Source organism: Chlamydotis macqueenii, chromosome 1 (genome assembly GCF_036417535.1).
Source record: "Chlamydotis macqueenii isolate bChlMac1 chromosome 1, bChlMac1.mat, whole genome shotgun sequence".
NCBI lineage: Eukaryota > Metazoa > Chordata > Aves > Otidiformes > Otididae > Chlamydotis > Chlamydotis macqueenii.
This window is the reverse complement of record NC_141556.1, coordinates 34,317,032-34,336,088: the sequence shown is the minus strand read 5'-3', so window position 1 is coordinate 34,336,088 and position 19,057 is coordinate 34,317,032. Positions and strand designations below refer to the sequence as shown.

General features: G+C 36.5%; 1 protein-coding gene across 1 annotated transcript; it reads left to right on the top strand.

Annotated features, from left to right (window-relative positions):
• The first annotated feature begins 25 nt into the window (after positions 1-25).
• RPAP3 (RNA polymerase II associated protein 3) lies at positions 26-17,813 on the top strand. Its single transcript, XM_086748481.1, has 17 exons — positions 26-239; positions 2,467-2,625; positions 3,170-3,310; positions 3,679-3,801; positions 5,951-6,078; positions 6,742-6,863; positions 7,240-7,310; positions 8,278-8,409; positions 8,781-8,908; positions 10,619-10,740; positions 11,139-11,209; positions 11,357-11,473; positions 12,225-12,436; positions 13,774-13,969; positions 14,635-14,732; positions 16,108-16,208; positions 17,330-17,813. Exons 2-17 carry the CDS (start codon positions 2,473-2,475, stop codon positions 17,422-17,424), a joined length of 2,010 nt encoding a protein of 669 aa, XP_086604607.1. The 5' UTR covers positions 26-239; positions 2,467-2,472; the 3' UTR covers positions 17,425-17,813.
• Positions 17,814-19,057: the final 1,244 nt, after the last annotated feature.

The window sequence follows — 19,057 nt, the reverse complement described above, 5'->3', positions numbered from 1 at the left end:
GGGGCGCGGCCAGGCGGCGCTGGGGGCCGCGGGCCGTGAGACGAGGCCCTGCTGCGGCGCCGACGCCTGCGCGGTCTACTCCTGCCGTTACCGGTCCCCCTGGCGCCGCGGGGCCGCCGGGGCGCGGGTCCTGTCTCCCGTCCGGTTTCGGGGCCGCGCTGCATTCTGGGAGGAGACTCGGGCGCGCGAGGAGGGCGTCCGGCGACGGCGGCGGCAGAAAGAGGAGGGACGCGGTACAGGTGAGACCGCGGCGGAACGGGGGGGGTGGGGTTCAGCCCGCGGCGGCTTCCCCGTGGCTCACAGGCGGCCTGGGACGGCGAGGGGAAGCCCGCCCCGAAGGGACCCGTTTGTACCGGAGAGACGGGTGTCGAAACTTTAACGGGCTGGCTCTGCCTCCGGGGCCTCTTCGGCGTGAGCGCGGGGCTCGTTACCGGGGCGGGCGGGCGTGCGGTGCGGCGGGGCCGCCGGCCAGGCCCGCGGGGTAACGCGGCTGCGCCCCCGTGTGGTCGCTGGGGCGAGGCAGCCCGCGGGTGCTGGTTGAGGGGAAGCAAGGCCCTGGCGTTAGGCCTGGGATAAAGCTGGGTGTTAGAGCTGCGCGGCAAAGGCGTCCGCTCTCCGCGCGGGGGTTAGCGCCCTTGCTGAGCTGTACGCAGCAAGCTGTGCTACCCAAACAGGAGCAGGCTTACACTGCATGCTTCTACTAAAGTAAGGTGCTTTAGAACGGTGGAAAGCAGACAACTAGATTTAAGATTAGATTTTTGCACGTACAAGAATGTTATTTTAATCAGATAACAAAAAGAAAAGTTCAAGAGATCACAAAGTAGTTTCTTGCATCTTTTGAAGCATCCTGTCCTAGCTGCCATTGGCCAGCGTGTACTGGGCTGTGTGGAATATTTGCTGTGCCCGTGCCCAGATGTCATGAAATTGCAGAGGCAGTTCCGTAGGGGTGGAAAAAAGTGTAAGGAGCCCTTGAATTGGAAGTATGATTAAAAATACCCTTTTTTTTTTTTTTTTTTTTTTTTGCTTCAACTAAAATTTCTTTCCAATTACTTTCAAATAGACCAAATATTTAAAAGATTTTAGGGAAAATATGTTGCTAAGGGTAAGTATGTTACTACCTCTGTATAGGAGGTAACCAGGGAGAAGCACAACTGGTGCATCAGGGCATCCACTCAGCTGCCTACTCCTGAGGATGAAAAAACACTTCTGTTGTGGTAGCATTAGTTCACTGGTAATCATGCAGTGTGTTTTTCCATATTTTATTAGACTCTTGTCCATAATTATGGACAGCACATTGTATTGCAGAAATCATTAACTTTGTTTGGCCCATAAATTTTTATGTTTCTGTGCTATTAGTTTATTGTCTTCCTGGATGTTAAAAATAAAGAAATACAAAATCTAGGCCTTTTTCTCCCTTAAAATTTGTGTATGTGCTGTCTGTGTAAATAGCTCATTTATCCTGATGTGAGGATTGTAACTGACCCTGAACTGTAACTATAACCTTTAAATCAAGAGGTTATTGTTATCAACCATTCCTAGCATCCTTTGTCTAAGTTTATATTTAATTCATTATTAATTACTTAGTTGTGATTGTTTTCAAAATATATTTGCTTCACCCCTTCAGCTTTTTGTGCTATGGACTCTACAATTCAGAAAAAAATTCCTATATTTGTAACCAAGATTTTTTTTTTAAGGTTACTTTTTACTTGTGATTTGGTATTTCTGTGACAATAAAATGTCTTTCACTTAAGACACTAAAATTAAGACAACAAAATTTATGAAGACTATTATGTATTAAAAATTATTAAATAGTATTCTAGGGACTTGGAGGGCTACAGATAGGTACAAAGAGTACATTAAAATAATATTTTGGACTTCTAATTCACTAGACTTCATAATAAAACACCTCATGCGTTTACTCGTTCCTGTGCTAAAAATGTGTGCGTATTTCAGCCTGCTTGTAGGAGTTGAAAGTGCTTTGTGGGGTTCAGATGTCTTGTTCCTGTTCAGATAGAAGGCAGCATGTGGGTTTTTTTTGGTTGGTGGTTTTTTTTTTTTTTTTTTTTTTTTTTAGCTAAAGCTTAAACATTAATGTGTTAAATTTTTATTCATTCTGTCATCTGGAAAACACTACAGAAATCACTTTAAAGTAAGATCACCTTGTTATTACTTTCAGGATTTTCATTGGCTTGTTGGACCCTTTACCTTACACTTAGATAGGAAAGCATGACTTGCTGTTTGTTCTGATATACTTTGTTTTATCTAAATAACATGGCTTCCTGTAATTTTTTCAAAGACATTTAAATTGTGTTTCTTCTTAGTCTCTTGATATTTCATGTTCCTACTATGCTATTGGGAAGGCTGTCTTGCGTGTAAGTCAGATTTCTTAGTGTTGAAGTAGCTACCTTCTTTCAGTACATACTTTCAAGTTCTTGTTAGAAAGTGTTTTTCCTTCAAATTTGGCAGTTTACAATGAGTACACCAAATAAAGCCTTAGAACTACAGCTGCAAATGAAGCAAAATGCTGAAGAGCTCCAGGATTTTATGAGAGAATTGGAGACCTGGGAAAAAGATATTAAAGAAGTGGATTCAGAGCTAAGGAAACAGAGTGGTGTCCCAGAAGAGGTAAAATCCCAAGTCCAGTATCAGTAGTAACTCAACTATTCATAATGTGATAGTGTTTATAATATTTACTTTTTGCTTCAGCAAAATTACATGTTGACTTAAAATATCTGAATAGAAGATAAGAGCTAATGCTGACTTGTTTCTCACCTGAAGCAGTGAACCAGTGAAGCAGGGACCAGTAAATTTTTAATTAGTTCCAGGTAGATCTAGGAGAATATTTGTCTTTGCAGTATCAGTATTACTTACTTATTGCTGACTTTTAATGTATTGATGATGTTCTTCAGTGATACTCGGCAAAGTGTTGTCTTCTAAAACTTAACTTTGTGTCATATATGCAATATTTGCTACTACTGTGTATTGAAAGATTTATACTTGCTGTACTTACCAGTTTTGTAGAGTTCCTGAGAGCAGCTTACTGGATGGATTTCTAAAATAAAACAAACCAGTAGCTACAGATGCTATATCTAGATATAGGTACTACAGATTCTTCAATACAAGTGAGTTTCACGCATATGTTTTATTATAAATTACTTATTTTAATTAGAATTTGCCACCAATTCGAAACAAGGCTTTTAAGAAAAAGAAGAAAAGCAAAAGTAAAGTCCCTTCAAAGATAACCACAGAAGAAAATAAGAAAAACAAGATCAAGTCTTACGATTATGAAGCATGGGGAAAACTTGATGTGGTGAGTCAGAATATTTGCTTTTTAACTTCTCCTTGTGCCTAGTTGATTCTGTCTTAAATAAGATTTTCTTGTAGTGCTGAGAGTTCAGTCCACAAGTCAGTATCTGTGCTGGGTGCTGTATGAACATAGAAAATATCTTTCTCCCAAAAAGTGTTAAAAGGTCATAATTCTAGGAGAAGAGATGACTGAGCACAGCTAGCAGTATTAGAGTATAGATCTCTTACTTCTGAAGTATGGAATACTCAGTAAAGAGGACTTAAGCAGTAGACATTTTTTAAAAACACACTACTAGTTCTCCTAAAGTCTTGCTTGATCTGTTTTGTGTTGTTAAATTATAATGAAGATTATTTATTTTTATCTGATTTCAGGATAAAATACTTGAAGAACTTGATAAAGAAGATAGTACACATGATTCTGTATCTCCAGAATCAGACTCTGAGGAAGATGGAATCCGTATAGATACAGAAAAAGCTCTTGCAGAGAAGGAAAAGGTTAGAGCGTTGTAACTGTTTGTTATCCTCAGTACTGGGGCCAGTTCTGTTTAATATCTTTATCAGTGGTCTGGATGAGGGCATTGAGTTTACCTTGCTTGCAGGCAACACCAAGTTGAGCAGGAGTGTTGATTTGCTTGAGAGTAGGAAGGCTCTACAGAGGGATCTGAACAGGCTGGATCGGCTGGCTAAGGCCAGTTGTGTGACGTTCAACAAAGCCAAGTGCCAGGTCCTGCACTTGGGTCACAACAACCCCATGCAATGCTGCAGGCTTGGGGAAGAGTGACTGGAAAGCTGCGTGATGGAAAAGGACCTGAGGATATTGATTGATGGCTGGCTGAATGGCCAGCAGTGTGCCCAGGTGGCCAAGGCAGCCAACAGCATCCTAATTTGTGTCAGAAATAGTGTGGCCAGTAGGACTAGGGAATTGGCACTGGTGAGGCTGCACCTCACATGCTGTGTTCAGTTTTGGGCAACTTGCTACAAGAGAGACATTGAGGGGCTAGAGCACATCCAAAGAAAAGCAACAAAGCTGGTGAAGGGTCTAGAGCACAAGTCTTACGAGAACTGGGCTGAACTGGGGTTGTTTAGTCTGGAAAAAAGGAGGCTGACGGGAGACCTTATTGCACTCTACAACTATCTGAAAGGAGTTTGTAGTGAGGTGGGTGTTGATTTCTTCTACCAAGTAACAAGTCGTGGGATGAGAGGAAACAGACTCAAGTTGTGCCAGGGGAAATTTAGATTGGCTATTAGGAAAAATTTATTCACTGAAAGGATTATCAAGTGTTTTAACAGGCTGGCCCAGGGAAGTGGTTGAGTCACCATCCCTGGAGGTATTTAAAAGACATGTTGACGTGGTCCTTAGGGATGTGGTTCAGTGGTGGACTTGGCAGTGCTAGGCTTACGGTTGGACTCAATAATCATAAAGGTTTTTTCCAACCGAAATGATTCTATGATTTGCAAAGTGGCAAGTTAGACATAGGAGCATTTGTAATTTCTTTTAAAAGATTGTCCGCTCAGACTACACTTCTGGTGGAAGAATTGCCTTTTTGGAATTTTTTATGTCTGTTTTCCTGCATGTTATTCCAACACACAAAATTCTCAATGCATTTCTGTTTCTTCTCATCACCAGCTGCAGCAAAGCTTGTAAGACTTTGGTTAATGTGTACTTGTGATGATTAATGGTATTGATAGTTTATTAGTTTGAGAAGTTGGAATGCTGTATAGAATTGCTATGTGGATCAAACTGGTGTTTACGTGAACACAAGGTCTGAATGCCCCAGACTAAATCACCAAGAAGTTAAAATTAGTTCCTTTGCAAGGCCACTACATCTGGGAATGATGGGTGAACTTGTGTGCCTTCCCTGCCTTGATAATGAGAAGTTGGTACCACTTCATTTTTACTTTATTTTGCAAGTAGAATACAGCAAGACCAACCTCACGCTTCATTGCTGTGTGAGATAGGCTAAGCTAGTTGTATGGTACCTTCTATAGTTTTGAGAAACTTCTTTGTTTACAGTCACCTAACACCATCTGTCAGTCCATACTTTTCTTCAGTAGAGTTTTAGGGGTTTGGTTTTTTTTTTTTTTATTGTCTGCATGGGTAACGTCTGTCTTCTTTTCCCACTGCTATAGAAATTCCCTGGTGTATAATCTGCAGTCTACACTGAGAAATTAAGATGTCTGACCATTATCATCTTGGCTGCAGTGAAGTAGTTGAGGGCACACGAGATAAAAGTTGTGTCCCAAAGGAGGCAGAAATTAGAATATTTACTGTGAAAAGCAAAGATGTCAAATCTAGTTACTAAAAACTGAAAAAAAAAAAAACCAAAACTTCAGTAATTCTGTATGGCAGTTTAAGGAGCTATGTATGTGCTTGTTTTAGGTTTCTGGAAATGGCTTGCAGATATTGAAAATCAGTATACAATAAAACCCTCTTATTGCATAAATAACGAGAAATGTTTAATATAGGATACTTAGAATATATTAGTTAAAAGAAGTATTTTACAGTAAAGCAGTATGTTGAGGGAAGTGTTAAACAAAAAAGTTTGAGCATTTTAAAATACAAGCTTTGATTTTTTTCACCAAAAATTAGTAATGTGTCTGTCAATGTACAGTAATTTGCTAATAAAACTTCTTCTATTCACAGGGTAATAATTACTTTAAACAAGGGAACTTTGATGAAGCTATAAAATGCTACACTAGAGGGATGCATTCTGATCCGTACAATCCAGTATTGCCCACAAACAGAGCTTCAGCTTTTTATAGAATGAAAAAGTAAGACTTGTATTGTTAAATCCTTAGTATTTTCTTCTTTCGAATGCTACCTTCAGTGCTTCAGATTTTTTTTTTTTCTGATTTTAAGTCTTGATTATATTATTTATCATGCTGTAATACCGTCTGTGTAAGACTGCTTTTGAAACCTACTTTGCAGTTGCAGAGTAAAATAGGAATTGCCAGGATAAGAAATCTGGTAGTCTCCCTCTCTCTTTTTTTTTTTTTTTTCTTTTTTTTTTCTTTTCTTTTTTTTTTTTTTTCCCCTCTGCTTTCGTGCTGGAAGTTCACTGTCTTCTGTGTTACAGAAGACTTCAAAAAAAGTAAGAGAGAAAGTTCAGTATCTAATTTGCCTTTCAGATTCAGTGAGCTCTGTTTCTAAGGCTTTAATTTGTTTAGGGAGAAGAAAGGGTATAGGAGAGTTGGTTATTCTTTCTGTTGCAGTAGAAATTATTGACCACTGTTTTCCTTTCCTTTTTAAATGTGTTCTGAATTGAGAGATTAAATTAAATTAAAAAATTAAATACTTGTTCTGTGCCCCTTCTGAAGTGTGTAAAATTTCCACTTTAGAGAGAAGCCATAAACCTTCAGAGAAAGATAACTTGCTGAAGTTTTGGGTTTTGTTACCTAGATGTGTCCAAACTAACTTGTTTGTATTTTTGATAGGTTTGCTGTTGCAGAATCTGACTGCAATTTAGCACTTGCTTTAGATAAAAATTACACAAAGGCTTATGCCAGAAGAGGGGCTGCTCGCGTTGCTTTAAAAAATCTTCAAGGTGCTAAAGAAGGTGGGTCTTTTTAAAATTCTTTCCTTAAAATAGAAGCAAACTATTCATCTATCTGCTTGATTAAAGCTTGTGTGATTTGCTTGTTTGGTGTAGGAATTTAATTTTAACTTCCTATTAACAAAGAAATGGAATGCCATGTCACATATTCTTCTAGCAAGGCAAAGTTCAAGCAACAAGTCTAAATGGTTACTGTAGGTATTAGAAGTTCTAGAATAATTCAGCTTTAAATGTCTTAGAATAATGTGTTCTTTGTAGTATCTCGGGCTTTTCAGGTAGCTGCAAAAAAAAGATTATTTCAAAATAATGCTCTTGTTTTATACTTTCGTTACTGGACTGTAGTTCCTACCTGAACCATTGTTTTCTGATCTCCTGATAGATTATGAAAAAGTTTTAGAGCTGGATGCAGACAACTTTGAAGCAAAAAATGAACTGAAGAAGATTGATCAGGTAAAAAGATTAACAGGCCCTAGCGTAGATTAATACACCCTGTTCAGTTTATATATGTATCGACTTATATTTATATAACAAGTATAACAAAAACTGAATTCAACAAAATCTCATGTGCTGCTTCTGGCATTTGAAGTTCACTGACGTCAAAATCTGTAATTGAGTTTTTCTGGATTAACTAACGTGTATGCAAACATCAGTAGCAGACTTAAGACTGGGTGTGTGCACCAACATCTGTGGTTTTTTGGTTGTTTTTTTTTTTTTTCCCAAATCTCTCCTCAGATATTTTTTCTACCTCCTGTGTTAATGTTTTTTTTTCAGTCATGTTTAGTATTTTGATACAAGGTAGCACTACATATGAGAGAACCTGCCTGTTCTCTTGGCCCTAAAGCTGAGCTGCTAGACTGCTTGTAGGCCTGCTGAATGTTGCAGTCTGCCAAACCAGAAGGGTATTTAAGCCTAGGAGAACATAGTACTCTACTGCAAGTCTGATCCCTTTCATGATGAGGGGAGAATATTGATTGTGACGACCTTAGTAAATATAAGCTCACCTGTCATTACTGTTTGAATATGCTTATGCCTCATCAACTGTAGTTCTGAAAGTGCTTGAAAAGTTTATTTTCAGAATGAGGACCTAAAGTCTCCAGTAGTGGACGAGATAAATGACTTGTGAATTGGAATATATATAGACGGGTTCCATGGGTCATTTTACATTGTGCTTCAAAAATTACGTACTTTTTATTTACAAAGTAATATTCTGACTCGCAGTCCCTCATAGAAATACATTTTCAAGAACAGTTTGGAATGATCTTTTCAATTTGCATTCAGCCTACAACACAAGCACTTCTGTTAAAATACTTGGCAGGCTTTTGCATCTTGAAAGTTTGGAATTTATTGTAATTTATGTTCTAAAAATGTGTAAGTGGAGGAAATACTTATTGAGGAAAAAAAAAATACATCTTTGCAGGCTCTGTCATTGAAAGAAAATTCAGAACAGAAAGAGTTTGAAGATGCAGTCAGACCAGAATTAACAGACGAAGAGAAGAAGCGCATTGAAGACCAGCAGCTCAAGCAGAAGGCTATTACAGAAAAAGATCTGGTAAGTCAAAGGTTTGGGTGGAGCAGTAGAGAACCAGCAAAGTGTTGTGTTGTGCTATTAGCTATGCAAATGTGTAAATTAAGCTTGATACTGTCTTGACCTTCGTAAATACAATGTCCTTGATACGACCTTAATTGTTTCTGATTCTGAGCTCTTTAGGGAGGGAAGAAGGACGGTGACTTCTGTTACTTTTTTGTGGTCTGTTTCCAAGCTTAGATACGAAGAAATTTGCCATAAATGTCTACTCTGATGTGGTTGTTCTTTGTGATCCATCTTCTTGATATTGTGACCCTGTCTACTAAAAAGGATAAGAAAAACTCATTGCGCTAGATCTTTCTCAACACTCTTGTTTTCTAACCTAAATATTACAGGGTAATGGTTATTTCAAAGAAGGGAAGTACGAGGCTGCAATAGAGTGTTATACCCGTGGTATAGCAGCAGATGGCACCAATGCGCTTCTGCCGGCTAACAGAGCAATGGCCTATCTAAAGATTGAAAAGTAAGTAGGATTGCATGTGCTGTACTGTTTCTTTCTTTGTTGTGAACTAGACAGGAGAATGATCTGGTGGATTCTCGCTCAACTTCAGTTACTGTTACTTTTTAATTCTCTTTAGAATTCAGTGTAGAATAAATTGTATTGGAAACAGTAAGGGAGAGAAAAACAACTCAGTATGTGTGATCTTACAATGCAGTTCGTAGGAAAGAAGTTCTGAGAGAATAAGGTAGCATTAGTATGAAATTATAGTTTATGAAGTTTGATTTTCATTCTTTCATGTGTGTAAAATTCTAGATATTCACCTTTCTTGAAGGACCTGCCCAAAGCTTTGTGTCTTTTCTTTTTTTTTTTTTTTTTACTATAAAATCCAGTCAGCTCTGAAGTGTTGCATTGTAAAAAGAAGTGGATTATAACTTCTGACTTCAGAGGGAATGGATAACAGCTTGTTCTGGAAATTGTCATCTTCTGTTCTCAAGTCTGCTAATGGAGACATAAAGATGTAGTTAGTTTATTTTTAATTAAGCTTTCTCAAATAATCCAGTAACAGTAGGGAATACGTGCTTTCTAGGAAATGAGAGAAATTCCATGTGACCATTTTTGAAGTCTGTATTTTTTTTTTTTTTTTACTTCCTGACAGTATGGTAGTTTAAACCTTTTAAACTGGTAGCATGAGGAGCAGAGAGCTGAGCATTACGATGACCATCCATTCTGATATGAAGTGGCTGGGTGTCTGTAGAGACAATATATTGATCTCAAATTATGAGATTATAAAATAGGTTGCACAGGTAGTATTTCTGACACAACACTTGTAATTTAATACTGAAGCCGTAGAGGACATCATAATGCAAATAATTTTCTCAGAGAATCAGAGGAAGTGATACTTTAATTGAATGACCAAGCAGGAAAATCAATTCTATATGATAAATCAGTGTATCCTGGGTCTTTACATTTCAAAGAGGATCCAAATATAAAAAGCAACAGAAGCTTTGTTTGTATTCTTACAAACCTCTAGAACTGATAAGAACTGCAAAAAAAAAAAAAAAAAAAAAAAAACAACCAAGCCCTGTTTCCCTAAATTTAGTGATAAATTGAAGGAGGAGAAGAGGAATGAATGAAAATGCTTTAATATGCGTATAATGGAATCATGGTCTAATACTAAACTAAATATAACTGAGATGAGGAATTTTGATCTTACAGTGAAGCAAATGACTTAAATGCAAGGATATACTGACTGCTCCTTCTGAAATAGTTACAGTCAAATCAGAGAAATTCAGATGTAGAGAAATTTCTTCTATATGCTTGCTTTTCTTGGTTTTTTTTTTTTTTTTGTAATGTTATTTATGGTTTTCAGACATACAAAGCTGTGATGCTGACTTTCATTTTAAGGCTATTTAATGTTTTAAGCGGACTCTGGTCTGACAGTCTGCAGCACAGATTTTCACAGAGGAAGTGAATTTCTTTGTGGTGATAACAAGAGAGTCAGCAGTGTGACATGAGATACCAAAAGATTTGTCTGAAATTTCAAGTTACTGAGAAATCGTATTTTTTATTTTTCCTTTTATTTTACTTATTAGCTCAATGGCGTGTAGTTTTATATATAGAGATAGTTAAGATCTGTCTTTGTATTTTAATTATTTTGGGTAGCTCTGTCTTTTCAGTTGAAACTGCCTCTTTTGAAACTGATTATTAATTTTTTACTACTCTTTTGCTGAGATATGAAGAGGCAGAAAATGACTGTACACGAGCTCTGCTCTTAGATGCATCCTATTCTAAAGCCTTTGCCAGAAGAGGAGCTGCCAGAGTTGCTCTTGGAAAGCTAAAAGAAGCTATGCAAGGTATGACTTTGAATTAGCCTAAGTTGATAGGTAAGAGACGAGTATAAGGACATCCTGATTTTTTAAAATCTTCTAATAACAATTAAATCAATTGCTGACTGATTCAGGTTATTAGTGCAAAAGTTAAGAATGGTGGTGTTTTATTGTTTCATTTAATATTCATAAAACCTTCTGTGTTGCTGTCCACATGATCAGAAGACAGTTTTGTATTGCTTATGATTAGTAAGAAATAGTTTGAAAAATGTGTTTAAAACTAGATCATGATATAAGCATTATGATGACTTATCTGCCTTCAATTATTTTGGAGCTGTGAAAGGAAAACAGAAGATTTTGAAATTTGCCAGGAGTACTTTGTAATTTGGAATATCTTCAGTTTTTGTATGTTGTTTTTCACCCAGATTTTGAAGCTGTTCTGAAGTTGGAACCTGGAAATAAACAAGCAATAAATGAACTCACTAAAATAAGGAATGTATGTAACTTGTGATTTTCTTCTTTTTTTTTTTCCCCAAAGCCTATAATAACAGAATGTTTTCATTCTTTATTATGTAATTTCTAACATATTTTATAATTATTCCTCAAACTTTTGATCTTTTGGACAACTTACCATTTTTTTCAGGAATTAGCTGAGAAAGAACAGGGAACTCATCAAGAATATCCTGCAGTATTGATAAAAGAAACAGAAATAAAAAATATAGTGAAACTGATTGATAATCCATTACACCTGAAATCAACAGTAAGTTGTTTTTTGTAAGTTGCTTTCTATAATGATGGGGAAAATAGTTTAATTTTGTTTCATAGAATCATAGAATGGTTAGGGTTGGAAGGGACCTTCAAAGGTCATCTAGTCCAACCCCCCTGCAAGGAGCAGGGACATCCCTGACTAGATCAGGTTGCTCAGAGCCTCATCCAGCCTGGCCTTGAATGTTTCCAGGGATGGGGCCTCCACCACCTTTCTGGGCAACCTGTTCCAGTGTTCTACAACTCGCATTGTAAAAAATTTTTTCCTAATTTTCAATCTAAGTCTACCCCCCTCTATTTTAAAACCAGTTTCATATCCATCAAGCAGCCTCTGAGCCTATGTTGCTGGATACTTAACTTGTTTAGCTAAATTACAAAGCTTGATCAGCTCATTGGTTAAAATATATGGTAGTCCTTGCCCATTCAACCTTATTAGAGGAAAAAAGTAAATTTTTTTTTATTATTATTACTGGAAAAATAGAATAGAGATTTCTGAGATTCTCTTATGTAAGGATACACTAGTTTATGAGGGTGAAGCAATAAAATGATCATATAAGGCTTCTTGTAGCATGTCATGAAGTTTCCTTTTTTGCCATTTATTTGTATTGAAAGTATCTTCCGTGTGTAGTATCATAGATGAAACTGGTTATCGTGAGATTGATATTAAACACAACTGTTTATCTGGGGCGTGTATATACCCTGATGTTGAGGCTACACACATGACATGAGGTATGTGTTCTGTTTAGAAGCCTTTGCGAAGAATAGCTATTGAAGAAATTAATGATGACACACCAAACAGTGATTTGCCAAGCACTGCTTCTTTAGTCAATAACTGGAGGAATCCAGTGAGTGTTGAAACAACAGAGAATCTAGATCAAGATGATCAGCTGAATGCAATGGACATTCCGAAAGCAAAGCACTTAAAAATAGAAGAAATCACTGATACATCACCATTACAGTAAGTATAAAAATGCTGATCCTTTTTTTAAAAGGTAAATGTAATTGAAATGTAATCTTCATTTTCAGATTTCTACATGTGATGAGGTATCAGGTATCAAACATAATTTAGATAATTTGAATTAAAAAGAAAATATTGAAAGAAACTGCAGTTCTTCCACGTCTACCTCTTTGATCGTGTAGTGGTTGAGACAAGTATGATCTATTTAGTGTCAGATGGAAAAGTAATCTTGTTCTTACATTTCAAATATAAAGAATTCCATAATATTTTCCTATATACCACACTGTCTTCCTTATGCACTTCATCTTCCCTAGCTGTGATTTTTATTTGTAACAGTTTAGAGTAGATTCTGAGTGGAGGTCAAACATTCCAGGCCAGGCTGGATGAGGCTTTGAGCAACCTGGTCTAGTGAAAGGTGTCCCTGCCTGTGGCGGGGGGGGTTGGAACTAGACGATCCCTTCCAACTCAAACCATTCTATGATTCTTTGCACACCAGCTGTGTGAGAGAAAAGGAGCAGATGAGAGTGTCACCACTCTTTCCTCTGCTGAGCAGAGCAGGCAGCCAATGACTTCAAGCTTGCTCAGAGTTCCCAGGTTCCACTGTGTTAGCTAGGCAAACTCAAGTCTGGCTGTCTGGAATTGTGCTGAAGTATAGAAGCTGCTATCCTAACATTATCCCTGTTAAGTGTTGGAACTCTACTTGTTGTCTTCTTAGGGGAAAGCTCTGTATGCATTGTCATAATCTCGTTGTGTTAATAGTAAATAGTTTCTATGAAATTCTGACTGAAGAATTTCTATGAGAAACACCACGCTGCACCCACCTTTTTGAGCTCAGTCAGAGGGAATTACTGTGAAGTGTTGAAGAAAAAAGTATATTTCTTAGCCATTTTATAACTTCTGAAAAATAAATGGACTTAACTGACAAATTATAAAATAAAAAATAGCTCCACTGTAATCAGCATTGAAAACGGTTTGTTCATTTGACATGGTTATTGTTTTGCATCGTGAAATTGCAGAAAATGTAATACTTTTTTTTGCGGCTGTGTATGGTAGAAATCTATACCATAAAATGCAGTCCTTTCCAGAAACAAAGTAGAGAAAGCCTGAGTATATTTCTAAGTATTTGCAGATGTGAGGTTTTTTACAAAAGGTGAATCAAGTATAAAGCTTCCATAATTTGAAGGGTTTTTTTTAGATACTAAAATACATTATTTAAAAAAAAAAAAAAAAAAGACAGTATTTTAGATTTTTAAGGGATTATAAGATTGCAAGCTAGGTCTTAATGTAGGATTTTCTTAAATGTTTTCTTGATTATGTGTTTCAAAATCTCTATGCAGGCTTCCTGCTAGTGTGAAAGGAATTTCATCAGTGTTGCATCCATCTTTCTCTGAGAACAAATGGAGAGAAAAAGAAATCAAAAGGTCATTTAGATCTGCTTCTCCAGTCCCTGCCATTCCTGCAAATTCTTTCCAGCTTGAGTCTGACTTCAGGAAGTTGAAAGACTGCCCAGAAAATATGTACTTGTACCTGAAGGTATGAAACATAGCAATGATTGACAGTGCTTGGACAGTTGCTTCAACTGACAGTGAAGAAACAGCACAAACTTACGTGGAAGGGGTAGCTATGTTTAGAGTGTCTTAACAGTGTGCTTTAATTGCCTTCATGTAGTACTGAATTGTTTGATCCACATTTGAGTATTTCTTCTCTTGTACCTGACTTTTCTCTTGCATAATTTTGAGTACAGTCTCTGTATAATCTGTCTCTTCTTTCAAAAGTAGACTCTGATTCTGTAAACACTTGAATACACAAGTAACCATGTTAAATTTGAATTTTTCAAATGAATGTTTCCACGGTGATTAGGCATAGCAGCATTCTTGTGTCTTTAAACTGAAGAAATGCTTGAAACACATCAGCCTACTTAATGTGTACTTCTGCTCGTATATATTTTGCAAAAAAACATTGCTTAGAATCCTTTTAAAAAAAGTTAGCAATCATCATCACAGAAAACAAACAAACCCAAAATTAATGTTTAGTGTCAAATAGTGCAAGTGATTTGTTTTTATTTTTTTTCTTTTTTTTTTTTCTCTTTCATACACTTCAGCATTGTTGGACACCCTAAAAACTCATTTCTAATTCTCATGACTCAACTGTATATTTTTGCCTAAAAATAACTTCTTTTTTTTTTAATTATTCCAAAGCAAATAGAGCCTTCGCTTTATCCAAAACTGTTCCAGAAATCCTTAGATCCAGACTTGTTTAACCAGATACTGAAAATTCTACATGATTTCTACATTGAGTAAGTTTAACTCCTTTGATTTACATTGCTTATTGCTATTCTGGTTTTTGTATGGGGTGTTTTTTTTGTTTTTGTTTTCTCCCTAACCCCACCCTTGGGCTTATAAAATTATTTCCAGCATGCAGCATTACGTGAGCGTGATGTAGTAATTGGAATGATTCAATTCCTTCTTAGGAAATTAAACATATCTTGAAAAATCGGATAAAAAAAGAGATAAATAGCTTTTAGTCTATGTTGCTGAATTCAGTTCTGCTAAATAGCATCAGAAACTGGATATTAGACTGTGTGAAATATTTTTTTTCATATTACTGTGTATATTCTATTATTACATGTAATTGCAGGATAATAGATTTCTATATTAGCTTTCTAAAGGTGAAAAATAGAGGATTTCCTTTTTGTGTAATACTTTGATGCATTCTGACTTTTATTTTTAATTACCTGCTAGCATTTTACAGTAGTCTGTAGTAAATGTGTATTAGAGCTAGAAGTTCTGATAAAACAGGACCTGACAGTTATTTTTGAAATTTCTATCCGTGCTACCATTTCAGTTTTAAAGTTTATTTTGCCTGTCAGAGGCAGTGCGTTGCTTCTCTGAATTACTCTGCCTGAGATCACACACTCAGAATGTTTTTAGGGTGTTTTTTTTAATGGAGAAAAGCAAACCTGAATTAATGTTAGCTGTTCCCTTGGTTTCTTTAAAAGTAAATATGTGTCATGTGGTATCTTAAGAGATATGGTCCTCCATTTGGTGGTCTGACATATAAAGGCTAGAAAGTTGAAATTGTTTGCAGTAAGGTAAAAGACTTGTCTTCTGGAGGGAGACAGAAAGAAATTATGAAAGAAAAATACTATTTGTTGTTAGTATTTGTAGCAAAGACACTGCCTGTTTACTATTGACCAGATGAGTGTAAAATGAACACATTCTAGAAATTTTCTGTATAGATGAAAATTACAGCAACTGTAATGTGGTGTTTTTTGCTGAGCTTCCTATGACCACAGGTGCTGCTTCCCTTCACACACCCTGATATGTATACAAATGGTGAAGTTATGGCAAGGTGTAAGCATTGAATCATACAACAGCTATTCCATACATGAACAGCAGTCAGTTTGCATTGGTCTAGATTGTTACATTTCTTCACTCCTGCTCTGTATCAGAAGGCTACTTGCATAAAGATTACTGGATGTTGACTTTTTGCTCTGTTGGTGGAAGAATGAACAGGAAAGATGAGAAAGGCAGGGAATATGAGAGAGGCAGAGATGAGTTCCATTGGTCCTTTTATTTCTTGTTCCTGAAGTCCTTGATATTGCTTGCAGCTACGATGGAATCTTTTTAATCAATAGTAGTTATTTTTATATTTCTAATAATCTTCTTCAGGAAAGAGGAGCCATCACTCATCCTTGAAATCCTCCAGAGGCTATCTGAATTAAAAAGATTTGATATGGCAGTAATGTTTATGTCAAGCTCAGAGAAAAAAAGTAAGTAATTCAGTAGCATCTTTTTAAACTTCCTTTGTGATACTGTAGAATCTAGCAAGAAATATGTAAAATTTAGTGTTATTCTTGTTCATTATTCCATATAATAATCCATTAAGGTTATTTAGTTGTCTATCTTTTTGATTGTTTTGGAAGTTAATGTGAATGTAATGTAATTTTTCTTAGTCTTTTGATTCCTTATTAATTGTTAAGACTTGAAAATGACAGTTAATTCCTTTTATTTTTATCAGTAATACCACTGCATTTTTGTCTGGTCAGGTGAGCTTCACTAGCATTTCAGTTTGTAGCTGGTAATGTTACAAATTTATGAATTTGTGTGAAATGTTATCTGACATGCAAGTTATCCAAATTACACATTTTCCACAATTTACAACCATTTCTTGGCAATTCTGACTTTACTGTTGGCAAAAAGAATGCAAACGTCTCTAACCACTCAGCCTGTTCATCTCTGTCCTGCTCTTGAGGCATCACTTACATTAGTTTGTAATTCAGGTTGGCATTGACTTGAGTTCATGGTTTATAAAAGTGGGTTTTGTCTCTGACATTTTCTTTGTTTGCCATACCAGACAGAAGATGTTACAGTGAGACACTTACAAACAAAACATTTATCTGAGGCCAAATAATGTCAAATTTACTGTCTACAGCTGAGTTTCACTAATAACCATTATACTTTCAAAATTTTGATATGTGAATCTCTTTAAAATAAAATTGCTTGTTTGACTTAAAGTGCAAGTAAATTTCACTTAGGAATTGCATTCACACCTGTAACCTGATGTAAGCTTTATCAGCCATCTGCCATTAGTTTTTATCTTCTGCATTTAATGGTGTAGTACCACGATAGTGAACAAAATAAAAGCTGTCTGTTTATGTTGTCAGGGCTATGTACCTTTTAGGGAAATCTTGTTCGGCAGGTCGTTGGCATTAAAACAAAGTGAAAGCTTCCCTTTGCTGCTTTTTTTCATCCTCTCAGTAGTTCTAAAAACTTACTCATATTTCAGCTGTGTAATCCAACCCTTACTCTCACTGAGGAAAGAGTTGGACTAATCTACCTTAGGAGTGTGAATCACAAAAATAACAGTTTATGTTGGTATTTTCTTTTGCAGTTACACAGGCATTGTTCAATCATGTGAACCACATGGGACTGAAAGATACTTCTGTTGAAGAATTGGAGAAGAAATATGGCATTTTCTCCTTGTGAGATTACCTGTGTGTAAATTCCTGTTTCCACACTTGTTTCACATGGAAATCAGCTGAAGAAGCTTATAAAGACTGGAATTTTGTTGCTTTTGCATAAGTAATGAAACTCTTAAACTTGGTCAAATAGCAGTGCCTGAAGAGATAATTACCTAGTTCTGCAGGTACATTTGCTTTCCAGCACCTGAAACAATACAGTTCTACATTGTCTGCAGTGGAATGTGTTTGCCTAAACAATATGGCAGACTGGCATTCAGGTTTGGGACTGTAGATAGAAATCTTTATTAAAAGAAAAAAGATATTTATAAACATGTCTTTGGTAAGAATCAAATTGTGTATATTACAAATGTGCATGTTTTTTATTTTAGAAAATAAACTGAATGTTGAATTGAAGATACTAAATTTTTAAGGACTTTTTTTTTATTAAGATGCCTAAATCACTGTTTTCTAAGGATACACCACATCAGAACATGTAATGTGCAAAGAGAACCTGAGGTATGATGGCCAAAAAAATCTATAATTCTTTTACTTGAGTTTACCCAAAAGCTGAGTTTTAGCATTGACCACTGAGATATTCCTGTGAACCTCAACTGTAATTGCTGAATAGAAGGAAGCCAAATACTGTGGAATTAAACTAAAAGTATAGGCAAAACCACTCTTTATTGTCTTTGGAGAGTACTTTTAAAATAATCTGATGAAATTTATCTCTTGAATCAGTTGTTCCTAACCAAGTAAAGCTCTTAAGAAGCTTCATAAAGCTAAGCAGAATACCTTTGCAGTATGAAGAAGATAAAGGCATGAAATCACCTGGAATTCTTAGATGAGATAAGAAATAACATTAGGCATAATAAACTAGTAATAACTGTTCACATGACCAGAAGGAAATAACAGCACTTGTGAAGAGTCTTGTAAGATTTAATTGTAGTATCCAAGTATTGCCTGTATCTCTAGGCTTGACCACTCTCTCTTCCATCCTGCTGATACTAATACTCTGTCAGTTTGCTTTCATCCTGATTCAGCCCTTGTGCTTTAGTGATGCTTCTCTGTGGAAGCTTTCTGACATTAATACTTCGCTTTTGGTAGTTGTGCTCTTTTTCAGAGGAATGATTAAACAGCTGTAGCATTCAAAAAGACTTCAAACTTCCAAGCTGGATTAATAGGAAAAGGTATGAATATTGTCTTCTGTGTAGTCAGTATTAGAAAACTAATTTTAAAACATTTGCAGCTGTGTAATGTCCTAGTTCAGATATAATCCATTAAAAAAAAAAATATATAACTGAGCTACATCCTTGGGCTGGGTAGCAGCTGCTGTGAATGGAGTACTGGATCCCTAAGGTAGCTTCCAGTTAACCCTGGAGCTGAGCGTTAGAAGAGTAGCCAGTGTTAGTCAGGAAATGGAAGAGCTTTTATATAACACGCAGCTTACCTGCAATGTGAACTGTTACTACTAGGTGTGTCCCAGGTTGCTTGATAACTGGCTATTCCTTCCCCTTGTTGCAAAGTACCTCTGATAATGTATCAGGGATACTGCTGTAACAAATAGAAACAGTGAGGGGAGTAGTTACCAAAGTGATTTTATACACCTTTGTGAATAGAGCGTACCTTGTTGTGGTCTGTAACGAGTTGCTCAGTGTAGA